This window comes from Bufo bufo, chromosome 6 (genome assembly GCF_905171765.1).
Source record: "Bufo bufo chromosome 6, aBufBuf1.1, whole genome shotgun sequence".
Taxonomy (NCBI): Eukaryota; Metazoa; Chordata; class Amphibia; order Anura; family Bufonidae; genus Bufo; species Bufo bufo.
In genome coordinates this window covers 4,975,780-4,996,175 of record NC_053394.1, presented here as the reverse complement: position 1 = coordinate 4,996,175, position 20,396 = coordinate 4,975,780, and the positions used below count along the sequence as shown (strand labels likewise).

Here is a 20,396-nt window from a genome sequence, read left to right as displayed (position 1 = left end):
ATCACTGATATAATGACATGTGATCAGACATGAGATCCACACACCTTATACTACAGGAACATCTATCACTGCTGACAACCTGCCTGTATATCCTGTCTGAGAGGTAGTCACAGCCCCGCCCCCTGCTGATGACATCACTGATATAATGACATGTGATCAGACATGAGATCCACACCTTATACTACAGGAACATCTATTACTGCTGACAACCTGCCTGTATATCCTGTCTGAGAGGTAGTCACAGCCCCGCCCCCTGCTGATGACATCACTGATATAATGACATGTGATCAGACATGAGATCCACACCTTATACTACAGGAACATCTATCACTGCTGACAACCTGCCTGTATATCCTGTCTGAGAGGTAGTCACAGCCCCGCCCCCTGCTGATGACATCACTGATATACTGACATGTGATCAGACATGAGATCCACACACCTTATACTACAGGAACATCTATTACTGCTGACAACCTGCCTGTATATCCTGTCTGAGAGGTTGTCACAGCCCCGCCCCCTGCTGATGACATCACTGATATAATGACATGTGATCAGACATGAGATCCACACACCTTATACTACAGGAACATCTATTACTGCTGACAACCTGCCTGTATATCCTGTCTGAGAGGTTGTCACAGCCCCGCCCCTTGCTGATGACATCACTGATATGACATGTGATCAGACATGAGATCCACACCTTATACTACAGGAACATCTATTACTGCTGACAACCTGCCTGTATATCCTGTCTGAGAGGTAGTCACAGCCCCGCCTCCTGCTGATGACATCACTGATATACTGACATGTGATCAGACATGAGATCACACACCTTATACTACAGGAACATCTATTACTGCTGACAACCTGCCTGTATATCCTGTCTGAGAGGTAGTCACAGCCCCGTTTCCTGCTGATGACATCACTGATATAATGACATGTGATCAGACATGAGATCCACACACCTTATACTACAGGAACATCTATTACTGCTGACAACCTGCCTGTATATCCTGTCTGAGAGGTAGTCACAGCCCCGCCCCCTGCTGATGACATCACTGATATAATGACATGTGATCAGACATGAGATCACACACCTTATACTACAGGAACATCTATTACTGCTGACAACCTGCCTGTATATCCTGTCTGAGAGGTTGTCACAGCCCCGCCCCCTGCTGATGACATCACTGATATAATGACATGTGATCAGACATGAGATCCACACACCTTATACTACAGGAACATCTATCACTGCTGACAACCTGCCTGTATATCCTGTCTGAGAGGTAGTCACAGCCCCGCCCCCTGCTGATGACATCACTGATATAATGACATGTGATCAGACATGAGATCCACACCTTATACTACAGGAACATCTATTACTGCTGACAACCTGCCTGTATATCCTGTCTGAGAGGTAGTCACAGCCCCGCCCCCTGCTGATGACATCACTGATATAATGACATGTGATCAGACATGAGATCCACACCTTATACTACAGGAACATCTATCACTGCTGACAACCTGCCTGTATATCCTGTCTGAGGGGTAGTCACAGCCCCGCCCCTGCTGATGACATCACTGATATAATGACATGTAATCAGACATGAGATCACACACCTTATACTACAGGAACATCTATTACTGCTGACAACCTGCCTGTATATCCTGTCTGAGAGGTAGTCACAGCCCCGCCCCCTGCTGATGACATCACTGATATAATGACCTGTGATCAGACATGAGATCACACACCTTATACTACAGGAACATCTATTACTGCTGACAACCTGCCTGTATATCCTGTCTGAGAGGTAGTCACAGCCCCGCCCCCTGCTGATGACATCACTGATATAATGACATGTGATCAGACATGAGATCACACACCTTATACTACAGGAACATCTATTACTGCTGACAACCTGCCTGTATATCCTGTCTGAGAGGTAGTCACAGCCCCGCCCCCTGCTGATGACATCACTGATATAATGACATGTGATCAGACATGAGATCACACACCTTATACTACAGACCATCTATTACTGCTGACAACCTGCCTGTATATCCTGTCTGAGAGGTAGTCACAGCCCCGCCCCCTGCTGATGACATCACTGATATAATGACCTGTGATCAGACATGAGATCACACACCTTATACTACAGGAACATCTATTACTGCTGACAACCTGCCTGTATATCCTGTCTGAGAGTTTGTCACAGCCCCGCCTCCTGCTGATGACATCACTGATATAATGACATGTGATCAGACATGAGATCACACACCTTATACTACAGGAACATCTATTACTGCTGACAACCTGCCTGTATATCCTGTCTGAGGGGTAGTCACAGCCCCGCCCCCTGCTGATGACATCACTGATATAATGACATGTGATCAGACATGAGATCACACACCTTATACTACAGGAACATCTATTACTGCTGACAACCTGCCTGTATATCCTGTCTGAGGGGTAGTCACAGCCCCGCCCCCTGCTGATGACATCACTGATATAATGACATGTGATCAGACATGAGATCACACACCTTATACTACAGGAACATCTATTACTGCTGACAACCTGCCTGTGTATCCTGTCTGAGAGGTAGTCACAGCCCCGCCCCCTGCTGATGACATCACTGATATAATGACATGTGATCAGACATGAGATCACACACCTTATACTACAGGAACATCTATTACTGCTGACAACCTGCCTGTATATCCTGTCTGAGAGGTTGTCACAGCCCCGCCTTCTGCTGATGACATCACTGATATACTGACATGTGATCAGACATGAGATCACACACCTTATACTACAGGAACATCTATTACTGCTGACAACCTGCCTGTATATCCTGTCTGAGAGGTAGTCACAGCCCCGCCCCCTGCTGATGACATCACTGATATAATGACATGTGATCAGACATGAGATCACACACCTTATACTACAGGAACATCTATTACTGCTGACAACCTGCCTGTATATCCTGTCTGAGAGGTAGTCACAGCCCCGCCCCCTGCTGATGACATCACTGATATAATGACATGTGATCAGACATGAGATCACACACCTTATACTACAGGAACATCTATTACTGCTGACAACCTGCCTGTATATCCTGTCTGAGAGGTAGTCACAGCCCCGCCCCCTGCTGATGACATCACTGATATAATGACATGTGATCAGACATGAGATCACACACCTTATACTACAGGAACATCTATTACTGCTGACAACCTGCCTGTATATCCTGTCTGAGAGGTTGTCACAGCCCCGCCCCCTGCTGATGACATCACTGATATAATGACATGTGATCAGACATGAGATCCACACCTTATACTACAGGAACATCTATTACTGCTGACAACCTGCCTGTATATCCTGTCTGAGAGGTAGTCACAGCCCCGCCCCCTGCTGATGACATCACTGATATAATGACATGTGATCAGACATGAGATCACACACCTTATACTACAGGAACATCTATTACTGCTGACAACCTGCCTGTATATCCTGTCTGAGGGGTAGTCACAGCCCCGCCCCCTGCTGATGACATCACTGATATAATGACATGTGATCAGACATGAGATCCACACACCTTATACTACAGGAACATCTATTACTGCTGACAACCTGCCTGTATATCCTGTCTGAGAGGTAGTCACAGCCCCGCCCCCTGCTGATGACATCACTGATTTAATATCATGTCTGAGAGGTTGTCACGGCCCCGCCCCTTACAGAAGGCTTTGAGAAGATCTGACAATATTTTGCTCATATTCCAGGACAGATGAATATTTCCGTCGTCGCTAATGCTGTAAAGGGTCTAAATCTTTGTGGGGAGCAGAATACGGTGATCCCCAAAAAAGGCGTCAGAGATGCATTAATCCGGTCTGTTCTGGTGGTGGTGAGTCTGAGGTGGGGGATGGGCAGGACTGGCTCAGTCACCCTGCCCCTCCCTCATTGTCCTGTATGTGCGCAGAGCTTCCCCCGCAGTCCCGTTATTGTGTATTTCTGGTTATTGTGGTGCGGCCATATTAGTTGTCACTTATGAGTTGGCTACAGACCCTGACAACCAAAGGAGCTGCAGCGACAACAGCAGCATCAGGAAGAACAATGACGTCATCTCTTTTCTTTCAGCCTGAAGGCAATTCAGTGGTAAAGACGCACAACTCCCTGATCATCTCCGACGGTGAGACCCCTCCTAGATGTAGTCCCTGTGTGCAGTCTCTTCCTCCTAGATGTAGTCCCTGTGTGCAGTCCCATCCTCCTAGATGTAGTCCCTGTGTGCAGTCTCTTCCTCCTAGATGTAGTCCCTGTGTGCAGTCCCATCCTCCTAGATGTAGTCCCTGTGTGCAGTCTCCTCCTCCTAGATGTAGTCCCTGTGTGCAGTCCCATCCTCCTAGATGTAGTCCCTGTGTGCAGTCCCATCCTCCTAGATGTAGTCCCTGTGTGCAGTCTCTTCCTCCTAGATGGAGTCCCTGTGTGCAGTCTCCTCCTCCTAGATGTAGTCCGTGTGTGCAGTCTCTTCCTCCTAGATGTAGTCCCTGTGTGCAGTCTCCTCCTAGATGTAGTCCCTGTGTGCAGTCCCATCCTCCTAGATGTAGTCCCTGTGTGCAGTCTCTTCCTCCTAGATGTAGTCCCTGTGTGCAGTCTCTTCCTCCTAGATGTAGTCCGTGTGTGCAGTCTCTTCCTCCTAGATGTAGTCCCTGTGTGCAGTCCCATCCTCCTAGATGTAGTCCCTGTGTGCAGTCTCTTCCTCCTAGATGTAGTCCCTGTGTGCAGTCCCATCCTCCTAGATGTAGTCCCTGTGTGCAGTCTCCTCCTCCTAGATGTAGTCCCTGTGTGCAGTCTCTTCCTCCTAGATGTAGTCCCTGTGTGCAGTCTCTTCCTCCTAGATGTAGTCCCTGTGTGCAGTCCCATCCTCCTAGATGTAGTCCCTGTGTGCAGTCTCTTCCTCCTAGATGTAGTCCCTGTGTGCAGTCCCATCCTCCTAGATGTAGTCCCTGTGTGCAGTCTCTTCCTCCTAGATGTAGTCCTTGTGTGCAGTCTCCTCCTCCTAGATGTAGTCCCTGTGTGCAGTCCCATCCTCCTAGATGTAGTCCCTGTGTGCAGTCTCTTCCTCCTAGATGTAGTCCTTGTGTGCAGTCTCCTCCTCCTAGATGTAGTCCCTGTGTGCAGTCTCTTCCTCCTAGATGTAGTCCCTGTGTGCAGTCTCTTCCTCCTAGATGGAGTCCCTGTGTGCAGTCCCATCCTCCTAGATGTAGTCCCTGTGTGCAGTCTCTTCCTCCTAGATGTAGTCCCTGTGTGCAGTCTCTTCCTCCTAGATGTAGTCCCTGTGTGCAGTCTCTTCCTCCTAGATGTAGTCCCTGTGTGCAGTCTCTTCCTCCTAGATGGAGTCCCTGTGTGCAGTCCCATCCTCCTAGATGTAGTCCCTGTGTGCAGTCCCATCCTCCTAGATGTAGTCCCTGTGTGCAGTCTCCTCCTCCTAGATGTAGTCCCTGTGTGCAGTCTCTTCCTCCTAGATGTAGTCCCTGTGTGCAGTCCCATTCTCCTAGATGTAGTCCTTGTGTGCAGTCTCTTCCTCCTAGATGTAGTCCCTGTGTGCAGTCCCAGCCTTCTAGATGGAGTCCCTGTGTGCAGTCCCATCCTCCTAGATGTAGTCCCTGTGTGCAGTCTCTTCCTCCTAGATGTAGTCCCTGTGTGCAGTCTCTTCCTCCTAGATGGAGTCCCTGTGTGCAGTCTCTTCCTCCTAGATGTAGTCCGTGTGTGCAGTCTCTTCCTCCTAGATGTAGTCCGTGTGTGCAGTCTCTTCCTCCTAGATGTAGTCCCTGTGTGCAGTCCCATCCTCCTAGATGTAGTCCCTGTGTGCAGTCTCTTCCTCCTAGATGTAGTCCCTGTGTGCAGTCCCATCCTCCTAGATGTAGTCCCTGTGTGCAGTCTCTTCCTCCTAGATGTAGTCCCTGTGTGCAGTCCCATCCTCCTAGATGTAGTCCCTGTGTGCAGTCTCTTCCTCCTAGATGTAGTCCCTGTGTGCAGTCTCCTCCTCCTAGATGTAGTCCCTGTGTGCAGTCCCATCCTCCTAGATGTAGTCCCTGTGTGCAGTCTCTTCCTCCTAGATGTAGTCCCTGTGTGCAGTCTCTTCCTCCTAGATGTAGTCCCTGTGTGCAGTCTCTTCCTCCTAGATGTAGTCCCTGTGTGCAGTCCCATCCTCCTAGATGGAGTCCCTGTGTGCAGTCCCATCCTCCTAGATGTAGTCCCTGTGTGCAGTCCCATCCTCCTAGATGTAGTCCCTGTGTGCAGTCTCTTCCTCCTAGATGTAGTCCCTGTGTGCAGTCCCATTCTCCTAGATGTAGTCCTTGTGTGCAGTCTCTTCCTCCTAGATGTAGTCCCTGTGTGCAGTCTCTTCCTCCTAGATGTAGTCCCTGTGTGCAGTCTCTTCCTCCTAGATGGAGTCCCTGTGTGCAGTCTCCTCCTCCTAGATGTAGTCCGTGTGTGCAGTCTCTTCCTCCTAGATGTAGTCCCTGTGTGCAGTCTCCTCCTAGATGTAGTCCCTGTGTGCAGTCCCATCCTCCTAGATGTAGTCCCTGTGTGCAGTCTCTTCCTCCTAGATGTAGTCCCTGTGTGCAGTCTCTTCCTCCTAGATGTAGTCCGTGTGTGCAGTCTCTTCCTCCTAGATGTAGTCCCTGTGTGCAGTCCCATCCTCCTAGATGTAGTCCCTGTGTGCAGTCTCTTCCTCCTAGATGTAGTCCCTGTGTGCAGTCCCATCCTCCTAGATGTAGTCCCTGTGTGCAGTCTCTTCCTCCTAGATGTAGTCCCTGTGTGCAGTCTCCTCCTAGATGTAGTCCCTGTGTGCAGTCCCATCCTCCTAGATGTAGTCCCTGTGTGCAGTCTCTTCCTCCTAGATGTAGTCCCTGTGTGCAGTCTCTTCCTCCTAGATGTAGTCCGTGTGTGCAGTCTCTTCCTCCTAGATGTAGTCCCTGTGTGCAGTCTCCTCCTCCTAGATGTAGTCCCTGTGTGCAGTCCCATCCTCCTAGATGGAGCCCCTGTGTGCAGTCCCATCCTCCTAGATGTAGTCCCTGTGTGCAGTCTCTTCCTCCTAGATGTAGTCCCTGTGTGCAGTCTCTTCCTCCTAGATGTAGTCCCTGTGTGCAGTCCCATCCTCCTAGATGTAGTCCCTGTGTGCAGTCTCTTCCTCCTAGATGTAGTCCCTGTGTGCAGTCCCATCCTCCTAGATGTAGTCCCTGTGTGCAGTCTCTTCCTCCTAGATGTAGTCCTTGTGTGCAGTCTCCTCCTCCTAGATGTAGTCCCTGTGTGCAGTCTCTTCCTCCTAGATGTAGTCCCTGTGTGCAGTCTCTTCCTCCTAGATGGAGTCCCTGTGTGCAGTCCCATCCTCCTAGATGTAGTCCCTGTGTGCAGTCTCTTCCTCCTAGATGTAGTCCCTGTGTGCAGTCTCTTCCTCCTAGATGTAGTCCCTGTGTGCAGTCTCTTCCTCCTAGATGTAGTCCCTGTGTGCAGTCCCATCCTCCTAGATGTAGTCCCTGTGTGCAGTCTCTTCCTCCTAGATGTAGTCCCTGTGTGCAGTCCCATTCTCCTAGATGTAGTCCTTGTGTGCAGTCTCTTCCTCCTAGATGTAGTCCCTGTGTGCAGTCCCAGCCTTCTAGATGGAGTCCCTGTGTGCAGTCCCATCCTCCTAGATGTAGTCCCTGTGTGCAGTCTCTTCCTCCTAGATGTAGTCCCTGTGTGCAGTCTCTTCCTCCTAGATGGAGTCCCTGTGTGCAGTCTCCTCCTCCTAGATGTAGTCCGTGTGTGCAGTCTCTTCCTCCTAGATGTAGTCCCTGTGTGCAGTCTCCTCCTAGATGTAGTCCCTGTGTGCAGTCCCATCCTCCTAGATGTAGTCCCTGTGTGCAGTCTCTTCCTCCTAGATGTAGTCCCTGTGTGCAGTCTCTTCCTCCTAGATGTAGTCCGTGTGTGCAGTCTCTTCCTCCTAGATGTAGTCCCTGTGTGCAGTCCCATCCTCCTAGATGTAGTCCCTGTGTGCAGTCTCTTCCTCCTAGATGTAGTCCCTGTGTGCAGTCCCATCCTCCTAGATGTAGTCCCTGTGTGCAGTCTCTTCCTCCTAGATGTAGTCCCTGTGTGCAGTCTCCTCCTCCTAGATGTAGTCCCTGTGTGCAGTCCCATCCTCCTAGATGGAGTCCCTGTGTGCAGTCCCATCCTCCTAGATGTAGTCCCTGTGTGCAGTCTCTTCCTCCTAGATGTAGTCCCTGTGTGCAGTCTCTTCCTCCTAGATGTAGTCCCTGTGTGCAGTCCCATCCTCCTAGATGTAGTCCCTGTGTGCAGTCTCTTCCTCCTAGATGTAGTCCCTGTGTGCAGTCCCATCCTCCTAGATGTAGTCCCTGTGTGCAGTCTCTTCCTCCTAGATGTAGTCCTTGTGTGCAGTCTCCTCCTCCTAGATGTAGTCCCTGTGTGCAGTCTCTTCCTCCTAGATGTAGTCCCTGTGTGCAGTCTCTTCCTCCTAGATGGAGTCCCTGTGTGCAGTCCCATCCTCCTAGATGTAGTCCCTGTGTGCAGTCTCTTCCTCCTAGATGTAGTCCCTGTGTGCAGTCTCTTCCTCCTAGATGTAGTCCCTGTGTGCAGTCCCATCCTCCTAGATGTAGTCCCTGTGTGCAGTCTCTTCCTCCTAGATGTAGTCCTTGTGTGCAGTCTCCTCCTCCTAGATGTAGTCCCTGTGTGCAGTCTCTTCCTCCTAGATGTAGTCCCTGTGTGCAGTCTCTTCCTCCTAGATGTAGTCCCTGTGTGCAGTCCCATCCTCCTAGATGTAGTCCCTGTGTGCAGTCTCTTCCTCCTAGATGTAGTCCTTGTGTGCAGTCTCCTCCTCCTAGATGTAGTCCCTGTGTGCAGTCTCTTCCTCCTAGATGTAGTCCCTGTGTGCAGTCTCTTCCTCCTAGATGTAGTCCCTGTGTGCAGTCCCATCCTCCTAGATGTAGTCCCTGTGTGCAGTCTCTTCCTCCTAGATGTAGTCCCTGTGTGCAGTCCCATCCTCCTAGATGTAGTCCCTGTGTGCAGTCTCTTCCTCCTAGATGTAGTCCTTGTGTGCAGTCTCCTCCTCCTAGATGTAGTCCCTGTGTGCAGTCTCTTCCTCCTAGATGTAGTCCCTGTGTGCAGTCTCTTCCTCCTAGATGTAGTCCCTGTGTGCAGTCCCATCCTCCTAGATGTAGTCCCTGTGTGCAGTCTCTTCCTCCTAAATATATTGTCCATGTGTGCAGTCTCTTCCTCCTAGATGGAGTCCCTGTGTGCAGTCTCTTCCTCCTAGATGGAGTCCCTGTGTGCAGTCTCTTCCTCCTAGATGTAGTCCCTGTGTGCCGTCTCCTCCTCCTAGATGTAGTCCCTGTGTGCAGTCTCTTCCTCCTAGATGTAGTCCCTGTGTGCAGTCTCTTCCTCCTAGATGTAGTCCCTGTGTGCAGTCTCTTCCTCCTAGATGTAGTCCCTGTGTGCAGTCCCATCCTCCTAGATGGAGTCCCTGTGTGCAGTCCCATCCTCCTAGATGTAGTCCCTGTGTGCAGTCTCTTCCTCCTAGATGTAGTCCCTGTGTGCCGTCTCCTCCTCCTAGATGTAGTCCCTGTGTGCCGTCTCCTCCTCCTAGATGTAGTCCCTGTGTGCAGTCTCTTCCTCCTAGATGTAGTCCCTGTGTGCAGTCTCTTCCTCCTAGATGTAGTCCCTGTGTGCAGTCCCATCCTCCTAGATGTAGTCCCTGTGTGCAGTCCCATCCTCCTAGATGTAGTCCCTGTGTGCAGTCTCTTCCTCCTAGATGTAGTTCCTGTGTGCAGTCTCCTCCTCCTAGATGTAGTCCCTGTGTGCAGTGTCTTCCTCCTAGATGTAGTCCCTGTGTGCAGTCTCTTCCTCCTAGATGTAGTCCCTGTGTGCAGTCTCTTCCTCCTAGATGTAGTCCTTGTGTGCCGTCTCTTCCTCCTAGATGTAGTCCCTGTGTGCAGTCCCATCCTCCTAGATGTAGTCCCTGTGTGCAGTCTCTTCCTCCTAGATGTAGACGTAGTCCCTGTGTGCAGTCTCTTCCTCCTAGATGTAGTCCCTGTGTGCAGTCTCTTCCTCCTAGATGTAGTCCCTGAGTGCAGTCTCTTCCTCCTAGATGGAGTCCCTGTGTGCAGTCTCTTCCTCCTAGATGTAGTCCCTGTGTGCAGTCTCTTCCTCCTAGATGTAGTCCCTGTGTGCAGTCTCTTCCTCCTAGATGTAGTCCCTGTGTGCAGTCTCTTCCTCCTAGATGTAGTCCCTGTGTGCAGTCTCTTCCTCCTAGATGTAGTCCCTGTGTGCTGTCTCCTCCTCTTAGATGTAGTCCCTGTGTGCAGTCTCTTCCTCCTAGATGTAGTCCCTGTGTGCAGTCTCTTCCTCCTAGATGTAGCTCCTCTGTGCAGTCTCTTCCTCCTAGACGTAGTCCCTGTGTGCAGTCTCTTCCTCCTAGATGTAGTCCCTGTGTGCAGTCTCTTCCTCCTAGATGTAGTCCCTGTGTGCAGTCCCATCCTCCTAGATGTAGTCCCTGTGTGCAGTCTCTTCCTCCTAGATGTAGTCCCTGTGTACAGTCTCTTTCTCCTAGATGTAGTCCCTGTGTGCAGTCTCTTCCTCCTAGATGTAGTCCCTGTGTGCAGTCTCTTCCTCCTAGATGTAGTCCCCGTGTGCAGTCTCTTCCTCCTAGATGTAGTCCCTGTGTGCAGTCTCTTCCTCCTAGATGTAGTCCCTGTGTGCAGTCTCTTCCTCCTAGATGTAGTCCCTGTGTGCAGTCTCATCCTCCTAGATGTAGTCCCTGTGTGCAGTCTCTTCCTCCTAGATGTAGTCCCTGTGTGCAGTCTCTTCCTCCTAGATGTAGTCCCTGTGTGCAGTCTCTTCCTCCTAGATGTAGTCCCTGTGTGCAGTCTCTTCCTCCTAGACGTAGTCCCTGTGTGCAGTCTCTTCCTCCTAGACGTAGTCCCTGTGTGCAGTCTCTTCCTCCTAGATGTAGTCCCTGTGTGCAGTCCCATCCTCCTAGATGTAGTCCCTGTGTGCAGTCTCTTCCTCCTAGATGTAGTCCCTGTGTGCAGTCCCATCCTCCTAGATGTAGTCCCTGTGTGCAGTCCCATCCTCCTAGATGTAGTCCCTGTGTGCAGTCCCATCCTCCTAGATGGAGTCCCTGTGTGCAGTCTCTTCCTCCTAGATGTAGTCCCTGTGTGCAGTCCCATCCTCCTAGATGTAGTCCCTGTGTGCAGTCTCTTCCTCCTAGATGTAGTCCCTGTGTGCAGTCTCTTCCTCCTAGATGTAGTTCCTGTGTGCAGTCCCATCCTCCTAGATGTAGTCCCTGTGTGCAGTCTCTTCCTCCTAGATGGAGTCCCTGTGTGCAGTCTCTTCCTCCTAGATGTAGTCCCTGTGTGCAGTCCCATCCTCCTAGATGTAGTCCCTGTGTGCAGTCTCTTCCTCCTAGATGTAGTCCCTGTGTGCAGTCTCCTCCTCCTAGATGTAGTCCCTGTGTGCAGTCTCTTCCTCCTAGATGTAGTCCCTGTGTGCAGTCCCATCCTCCTAGATGTAGTCCCTGTGTGCAGTCTCATCCTCCTAGATGTAGTCCGTGTGTGCAGTCTCTTCCTCCTAGATGTAGTCCCTGTGTGCAGTCCCATCCTCCTAGATGTAGTCCCTGTGTGCAGTCCCATCCTCCTAGATGTAGTCCCTGTGTGCAGTCTCTTCCTCCTAGATGTAGTCCCTGTGTGCAGTCTCTTCCTCCTAGATGTAGTCCCTGTGTGCAGTCTCCTCCTCCTAGATGTAGTCCCTGTGTGCAGTCTCTTCCTCCTAGATGTAGTCCCTGTGTGCAGTCCCATCCTCCTAGATGTAGTCCCTGTGTGCAGTCTCTTCCTCCTAGATGTAGTCCCTGTGTGCAGTCTCTTCCTCCTAGATGTAGTCCCTGTGTGCAGTCTCTTCCTCCTAGATGTAGTCCCTGTGTGCCGTCTCTTCCTCCTAGATGTAGTCCCTGTGTGCAGTCCCATCCTCCTAGATGTAGTCCCTGTGTGCAGTCTCTTCCTCCTAGATGTAGTCCCTGAGTGCAGTCTCTTCCTCCTAGATGGAGTCCCTGTGTGCAGTCTCTTCCTCCTAGATGTAGTCCCTGTGTGCAGTCTCTTCCTCCTAGATGTAGTCCCTGTGTGCAGTCTCTTCCTCCTAGATGTAGTCCCTGTGTGCAGTCTCTTCCTCCTAGATGTAGTCCCTGTGTGCAGTCTCTTCCTCCTAGATGTAGTCCCTGTGTGCTGTCTCCTCCTCCTAGATGTAGTCCCTGTGTGCAGTCTCTTCCTCCTAGATGTAGTCCCTGTGTGCAGTCTCTTTCTCCTAGATGTAGCTCCTCTGTGCAGTCTCTTCCTCCTAGACGTAGTCCCTGTGTGCAGTCCCATCCTCCTGGATATAGTCCCTGTGTGTAGTCTCTTCCTCCTAGATGTAGTCCCTGTGTGCAGTCCCATTCTCCTAGATGTAGTCCTTGTGTGCAGTCTCTTCCTCCTAGATGTAGTCCCTGTGTGCAGTCTCTTCCTCCTAGATGTAGTCCCTGTGTGCAGTCTCTTCCTCCTAGACGTAGTCCCTGTGTGCAGTCACCTCCTCCTAGATTTAGTCCCTGTGTGCAGTCCCATCCTCCTAGATGTAGTCCCTGTGTGCAGTCCCATCCTCCTAGATGTAGTCCCTGTGTGCAGTCTCTTCCTCCTAGATGTAGTCCCTGTGTGCAGTCCCATCCTCCTAGATGTAGTCCTTGTGTAGTCTCTTCCTCCTAGATGTAGTCCCTGTGTACAGTCTCTTCCTCCTAGATGTAGTCCCTGTGTGCAGTCTCTTCCTCCTAGATGTAGTCCCTGTGTGCAGTCTCTTCCTCCTAGATGTAGTCCCCGTGTGCAGTCTCTTCCTCCTAGATGTAGTCCCTGTGTGCAGTCTCTTCCTCCTAGATGTAGTCCCTGTGTGCAGTCTCTTCCTCCTAGATGTAGTCCCTGTGTGCAGTCTCTTCCTCCTAGATGTAGTCCCTGTGTGCAGTCTCTTCCTCCTAGATGTAGTCCCTGTGTGCAGTCTCTTCCTCCTAGATGTAGTCCCCGTGTGCAGTCTCTTCCTCCTAGATGTAGTCCCTGTGTGCAGTCTCTTCCTCCTAGATGTAGTCCCTGTGTGCAGTCTCTTCCTCCTAGATGTAGTCCCTGTGTGCAGTCTCTTCCTCCTAGATGTAGTCCCTGTGTGCAGTCTCTTCCTCCTAGATGTAGTCCCTGTGTGCAGTCTCTTCCTCCTAGACGTAGTCCCTGTGTGCAGTCTCTTCCTCCTAGACGTAGTCCCTGTGTGCAGTCTCTTCCTCCTAGATGTAGTCCCTGTGTGCAGTCCCATCCTCCTAGATGTAGTCTCTGTGTGCCGTCCCATCCTCCTAGATGTAGTCCCTGTGTGCAGTCTCTTCCTCCTAGATGTAGTCCCTGTGTGCAGTCTCTTCCTCCTAGATGTAGTCCCTGTGCGCAGTCCCATCCTCCTAGATGTAGTCCCTGTGTGCCGTCCCATCCTCCTAGATGTAGTCCCTGTGTGCAGTCTCTTCCTCCTAGATGTAGTCCCTGTGTGCAGTCCCATCCTCCTAGATGTAGTCCCTGTGTGCAGTCCCATCCTCCTAGATGTAGTCCCTGTGTGCAGTCCCATCCTCCTAGATGGAGTCCCTGTGTGCAGTCTCTTCCTCCTAGATGTAGTCCCTGTGTGCAGTCCCATCCTCCTAGATGTAGTCCCTGTGTGCAGTCTCTTCCTCCTAGATGTAGTCCCTGTGTGCAGTCTCTTCCTCCTAGATGTAGTTCCTGTGTGCAGTCCCATCCTCCTAGATGTAGTCCCTGTGTGCAGTCTCTTCCTCCTAGATGTAGTCCCTGTGTGCAGTCTCTTCCTCCTAGATGTAGTCCCTGTGTGCAGTCTCTTCCTCCTAGATGTAGTCCCTGTGTGCAGTCCCATCCTCCTAGATGTAGTCCCTGTGTGCAGTCTCTTCCTCCTAGATGTAGTCCCTGTGTGCAGTCTCCTCCTCCTAGATGTAGTCCCTGTGTGCAGTCTCTTCCTCCTAGATGTAGTCCCTGTGTGCAGTCTCATCCTCCTAGATGTAGTCCGTGTGTGCAGTCTCTTCCTCCTAGATGTAGTCCCTGTGTGCAGTCCCATCCTCCTAGATGTAGTCCCTGTGTGCAGTCTCTTCCTCCTAGATGTAGTCCCTGAGTGCAGTCTCTTCCTCCTAGATGGAGTCCCTGTGTGCAGTCCCATCCTCCTAGATGTAGTCCCTGTGTGCAGTCCCATCCTCCTAGATGTAGTCCCTGTGTGCAGTCTCTTCCTCCTAGATGTAGTCCCTGTGTGCAGTCTCTTCCTCCTAGATGTAGTCCCTGTGTGCCGTCTCTTCCTCCTAGATGTAGTCCCTGTGTGCAGTCCCATCCTCCTAGATGTAGTCCCTGTGTGCAGTCTCTTCCTCCTAGATGTAGTCCCTGAGTGCAGTCTCTTCCTCCTAGATGGAGTCCCTGTGTGCAGTCTCTTCCTCCTAGATGTAGTCCCTGTCTCTTCCTCCTAGATGTAGTCCCTGTGTGCAGTCTCTTCCTCCTAGATGTAGTCCCTGTGTGCAGTCTCTTCCTCCTAGATGTAGTCCCTGTGTGCAGTCTCTTCCTCCTAGATGTAGTCCCTGTGTGCTGTCTCCTCCTCCTAGATGTAGTCCCTGTGTGCAGTCTCTTCCTCCTAGATGTAGTCCCTGTGTGCAGTCTCTTCCTCCTAGATGTAGCTCCTCTGTGCAGTCTCTTCCTCCTAGACGTAGTCCCTGTGTGCAGTCCCATCCTCCTGGATATAGTCCCTGTGTGCAGTCTCCTCCTCCTAGATGTAGTCCCTGTGTGCAGTCTCTTCCTCCTAGATGTAGTCCCTGTGTGCAGTCCCATCCTCCTAGATGTAGTCCCTGTGTGCAGTCTCATCCTCCTAGATGTAGTCCGTGTGTGCAGTCTCTTCCTCCTAGATGTAGTCCCTGTGTGCAGTCCCATCCTCCTAGATGTAGTCCCTGTGTGCAGTCCCATCCTCCTAGATGTAGTCCCTGTGTGCAGTCTCTTCCTCCTAGATGTAGTCCCTGTGTGCAGTCTCTTCCTCCTAGATGTAGTCCCTGTGTGCAGTCTCTTCCTCCTAGATGTAGTCCCTGTGTGCAGTCTCTTCCTCCTAGATGTAGTCCCTGTGTGCAGTCCCATCCTCCTAGATGTAGTCCCTGTGTGCAGTCTCTTCCTCCTAGATGTAGTCCCTGAGTGCAGTCTCTTCCTCCTAGATGGAGTCCCTGTGTGCAGTCTCTTCCTCCTAGATGTAGTCCCTGTGTGCAGTCTCTTCCTCCTAGATGTAGTCCCTGTGTGCAGTCTCTTCCTCCTAGATGTAGTCCCTGTGTGCAGTCTCTTCCTCCTAGATGTAGTCCCTGTGTGCAGTCTCTTCCTCCTAGATGTAGTCCCTGTGTGCTGTCTCCTCCTCCTAGATGTAGTCCCTGTGTGCAGTCTCTTCCTCCTAGATGTAGTCCCTGTGTGCAGTCTCTTCCTCCTAGATGTAGCTCCTCTGTGCAGTCTCTTCCTCCTAGACGTAGTCCCTGTGTGCAGTCCCATCCTCCTGGATATAGTCCCTGTGTGCAGTCTCTTCCTCCTAGACGTAGTCCCTGTGTGCAGTCCCATCCTCCTGGATATAGTCCCTGTGTGCAGTCCCATCCTCCTAGATGTAGTCCCTGTGTGTAGTCTCTTCCTCCTAGATGTAGTCCCTGTGTGCAGTCCCATTCTCCTAGATGTAGTCCTTGTGTGCAGTCTCTTCCTCCTAGATGTAGTCCCTGTGTGCAGTCTCTTCCTCCTAGATGTAGTCCCTGTGTGCAGTCTCTTCCTCCTAGACGTAGTCCCTGTGTGCAGTCACCTCCTCCTAGATTTAGTCCCTGTGTGCAGTCCCATCCTCCTAGATGTAGTCCCTGTGTGCAGTCCCATCCTCCTAGATGTAGTTCCTGTGTGCAGTCTCTTCCTCCTAGATGTAGTCCCTGTGTACAGTCTCTTCCTCCTAGATGTAGTCCCTGTGTGCAGTCTCTTCCTCCTAGATGTAGTCCCTGTGTGCAGTCTCTTCCTCCTAGATGTAGTCCCCGTGTGCAGTCTCTTCCTCCTAGATGTAGTCCCTGTGTGCAGTCTCTTCCTCCTAGATGTAGTCCCTGTGTGCAGTCTCTTCCTCCTAGATGTAGTCCCTGTGTGCAGTCTCTTCCTCCTAGATGTAGTCCCTGTGTGCAGTCTCTTCCTCCTAGATGTAGACCCTGTGTGCAGTCTCTTCCTCCTAGATGTAGTCCCCGTGTGCAGTCTCTTCCTCCTAGATGTAGTCCCTGTGTGCAGTCTCTTCCTCCTAGATGTAGTCCCTGTGTGCAGTCTCTTCCTCCTAGATGTAGTCCCTGTGTGCAGTCTCATCCTCCTAGATGTAGTCCCTGTGTGCAGTCTCTTCCTCCTAGATGTAGTCCCTGTGTGCAGTCTCTTCCTCCTAGATGTAGTCCCTGTGTGCAGTCTCTTCCTCCTAGATGTAGTCCCTGTGTGCAGTCTCTTCCTCCTAGACGTAGTCCCTGTGTGCAGTCTCTTCCTCCTAGATGTAGTCCCTGTGTGCAGTCTCTTCCTCCTAGATGTAGTCCCTGTGTGCAGTCCCATCCTCCTAGATGTAGTCTCTGTGTGCCGTCCCATCCTCCTAGATGTAGTCCCTGTGTGCAGTCTCTTCCTCCTAGATGTAGTCCCTGTGTGCAGTCTCTTCCTCCTAGATGTAGTCCCTGTGTGCAGTCCCATCCTCCTAGATGTAGTCCCTGTGTGCCGTCCCATCCTCCTAGATGTAGTCCCTGTGTGCAGTCTCTTCCTCCTAGATGTAGTCCCTGTGTGCAGTCCCATCCTCCTAGATGTAGTCCCTGTGTGCAGTCCCATCCTCCTAGATGTAGTCCCTGTGTGCAGTCCCATCCTCCTAGATGTAGTCCCTGTGTGCAGTCTCTTCCTCCTAGATGTAGTCCCTGTGTGCAGTCCCATCCTCCTAGATGTAGTCCCTGTGTGCAGTCTCTTCCTCCTAGATGTAGTCCCTGTGTGCAGTCTCTTCCTCCTAGATGTAGTTCCTGTGTGCAGTCCCATCCTCCTAGATGTAGTCCCTGTGTGCAGTCTCTTCCTCCTAGATGGAGTCCCTGTGTGCAGTCTCTTCCTCCTAGATGTAGTCCCTGTGTGCAGTCCCATCCTCCTAGATGTAGTCCCTGTGTGCAGTCTCTTCCTCCTAGATGTAGTCCCTGTGTGCAGTCTCCTCCTCCTAGATGTAGTCCCTGTGTGCAGTCTCTTCCTCCTAGATGTAGTCCCTGTGTGCAGTCCCATCCTCCTAGATGTAGTCCCTGTGTGCAGTCTCATCCTCCTAGATGTAGTCCGTGTGTGCAGTCTCTTCCTCCTAGATGTAGTCCCTGTGTGCAGTCCCATCCTCCTAGATGTAGTCCCTGTGTGCAGTCTCTTCCTCCTAGATGTAGTCCCTGTGTGCAGTCTCTTCCTCCTAGATGGAGTCCCTGTGTGCAGTCTCTTCCTCCTAGATGTAGTCCCTGTGTGCAGTCTCTTCCTCCTAGATGTAGTCCCTGTGTGCAGTCTCTTCCTCCTAGATGTAGTCCCTGTGTGCAGTCTCTTCCTCCTAGATGTAGTCCCTGTGTGCAGTCTCTTCCTCCTAGATGTAGTCCCTGTGTGCTGTCTCCTCCTCCTAGATGTAGTCCCTGTGTGCAGTCTCTTCCTCCTAGATGTAGTCCCTGTGTGCAGTCTCTTCCTCCTAGATGTAGCTCCTCTGTGCAGTCTCTTCCTCCTAGACGTAGTCCCTGTGTGCAGTCCCATCCTCCTGGATATAGTCCCTGTGTGTAGTCTCTTCCTCCTAGATGTAGTCCCTGTGTGCAGTCCCATTCTCCTAGATGTAGTCCTTGTGTGCAGTCTCTTCCTCCTAGATGTAGTCCCTGTGTGCAGTCTCTTCCTCCTAGATGTAGTCCCTGTGTGCAGTCTCTTCCTCCTAGACGTAGTCCCTGTGTGCAGTCCCATCCTCCTAGATGTAGTCCTTGTGTGCAGTCTCTTCCTCCTAGATGTAGTCCCTGTGTGCAGTCCCATCCTCCTAGATGTAGTCCTTGTGTGCAGTCTCTTCCTCCTAGATGTAGTCCCTGTGTGCAGTCCCATCCTCCTAGATGTAGTCCCTGTGTGCAGTCTCTTCCTCCTAGATGTAGTCCCTGTGTGCAGTCCCATCCTCCTAGATGTAGTCCTTGTGTGCAGTCTCTTCCTCCTAGATGTAGTCCCTGTGTACAGTCTCTTCCTCCTAGATGGAGTCCCTGTGTGCAGTCACCTCCTCCTAGATTTAGTCCTTGTGTGCAGTCCCATCCTCCTAGATGTAGTCCTTGTGTGCAGTCTCTTCCTCCTAGATGTAGTCCCTGTGTACAGTCTCTTCCTCCTAGATGTAGTCCTTGTGTGCAGTCACCTCCTCCTAGATTTAGTCCCTGTGTGCAGTCCCATCCTCCTAGATGTAGTCCCTGTGTGCAGTCTCTTCCTCCTAGATGTAGTCCCTGTGTGCAGTCCCATCCTCCTAGATGTAGTCCTTGTGTGCAGTCTCTTCCTCCTAGATGTAGTCCCTGTGTGCAGTCCCATCCTCCTAGATGTAGTCCCTGTGTGCAGTCTCTTCCTCCTAGATGTAGTCCCTGTGTGCAGTCCCATCCTCCTAGATGTAGTCCTTGTGTGCAGTCTCTTCCTCCTAGATGTAGTCCCTGTGTACAGTCTCTTCCTCCTAGATGTAGTCCCTGTGTGCAGTCTCTTCCTCCTAGATGTAGTCCCTGTGTGCAGTCTCTTCCTCCTAGATGTAGTCCCCGTGTGCAGTCTCTTCCTCCTAGATGTAGTCCCTGTGTGCAGTCTCTTCCTCCTAGATGTAGTCCCTGTGTGCAGTCTCTTCCTCCTAGATGTAGTCCCGGTGTGCAGTCTCTTCCGCCTGGATGTAGTCCCTGTGTGCAGTCCCATCCTCCTAGATGTAGTCCCTGTGTGCAGTCCCATCCTCCTAGATGTAGTCCCTGTGTGCAGTCTCTTCCTCCTAGACGTAGTCCCTGTGTGCAGTCCCATCCTCCTGCATATAGTCCCTGTGTGTAGTCTCTTCCTCCTAGATGTAGTCCCTGTGTGCAGTCTCTTCCTCCTAGACGTAGTCCCTGTGTGCAGTCTCTTCCTCCTAGACGTAGTCCCTGTGTGCAGTCTCTTCCTCCTAGATGTAGTCCCTGTGTGCAGTCCCATCCTCCTAGATGTAGTCCCTGTGTGCCGTCCCATCCTCCTAGATGTAGTCCCTGTGTGCAGTCTCTTCCTCCTAGATGTAGTCCCTGTGTGCAGTCTCTTCCTCCTAGATGTAGTCCCTGTGTGCAGTCCCATCCTCCTAGATGTAGTCCCTGTGTGCAGTCCCATCCTCCTAGATGTAGTCCCTGTGTGCAGTCCCATCCTCCTAGATGGAGTCCCTGTGTGCAGTCTCTTCCTCCTAGATGTAGTCCCTGTGTGCAGTCCCATCCTCCTAGATGTAGTCCCTGTGTGCAGTCTCTTCCTCCTAGATGTAGTCCCTGTGTGCAGTCTCTTCCTCCTAGATGTAGTTCCTGTGTGCAGTCCCATCCTCCTAGATGTAGTCCCTGTGTGCAGTCTCTTCCTCCTAGATGTAGTCCCTGTGTGCAGTCTCTTCCTCCTAGATGTAGTCCCTGTGTGCAGTCTCTTCCTCCTAGATGTAGTCCCTGTGTGCAGTCCCATCCTCCTAGATGTAGTCCCTGTGTGCAGTCTCTTCCTCCTAGATGTAGTCCCTGTGTGCAGTCTCCTCCTCCTAGATGTAGTCCCTGTGTGCAGTCTCTTCCTCCTAGATGTAGTCCCTGTGTGCAGTCTCATCCTCCTAGATGTAGTCCGTGTGTGCAGTCTCTTCCTCCTAGATGTAGTCCCTGTGTGCAGTCCCATCCTCCTAGATGTAGTCCCTGTGTGCAGTCTCTTCCTCCTAGATGTAGTCCCTGAGTGCAGTCTCTTCCTCCTAGATGGAGTCCCTGTGTGCAGTCCCATCCTCCTAGATGTAGTCCCTGTGTGCAGTCCCATCCTCCTAGATGTAGTCCCTGTGTGCAGTCTCTTCCTCCTAGATGTAGTCCCTGTGTGCAGTCTCTTCCTCCTAGATGTAGTCCCTGTGTGCCGTCTCTTCCTCCTAGATGTAGTCCCTGTGTGCAGTCCCATCCTCCTAGATGTAGTCCCTGTGTGCAGTCTCTTCCTCCTAGATGTAGTCCCTGAGTGCAGTCTCTTCCTCCTAGATGGAGTCCCTGTGTGCAGTCTCTTCCTCCTAGATGTAGTCCCTGTCTCTTCCTCCTAGATGTAGTCCCTGTGTGCAGTCTCTTCCTCCTAGATGT

General features: G+C 51.5%; 1 protein-coding gene across 2 annotated transcripts in view; it reads left to right on the top strand.

The window, feature by feature from the left end:
- Positions 1–20,396, top strand: part of LOC121005278 (alpha-2-macroglobulin-like protein 1) — a 234,254-nt gene that overhangs the window by 141,530 nt on the left and 72,328 nt on the right. For both annotated transcript variants that reach the window (XM_040437916.1, XM_040437917.1), the window contains exons 22-23: positions 3,787–3,908; positions 4,142–4,193. In XM_040437916.1, coding sequence (XP_040293850.1) covers positions 3,787–3,908; positions 4,142–4,193 — 174 coding nt within the window. The remainder of the gene's footprint in view (positions 1–3,786; positions 3,909–4,141; positions 4,194–20,396) is intronic.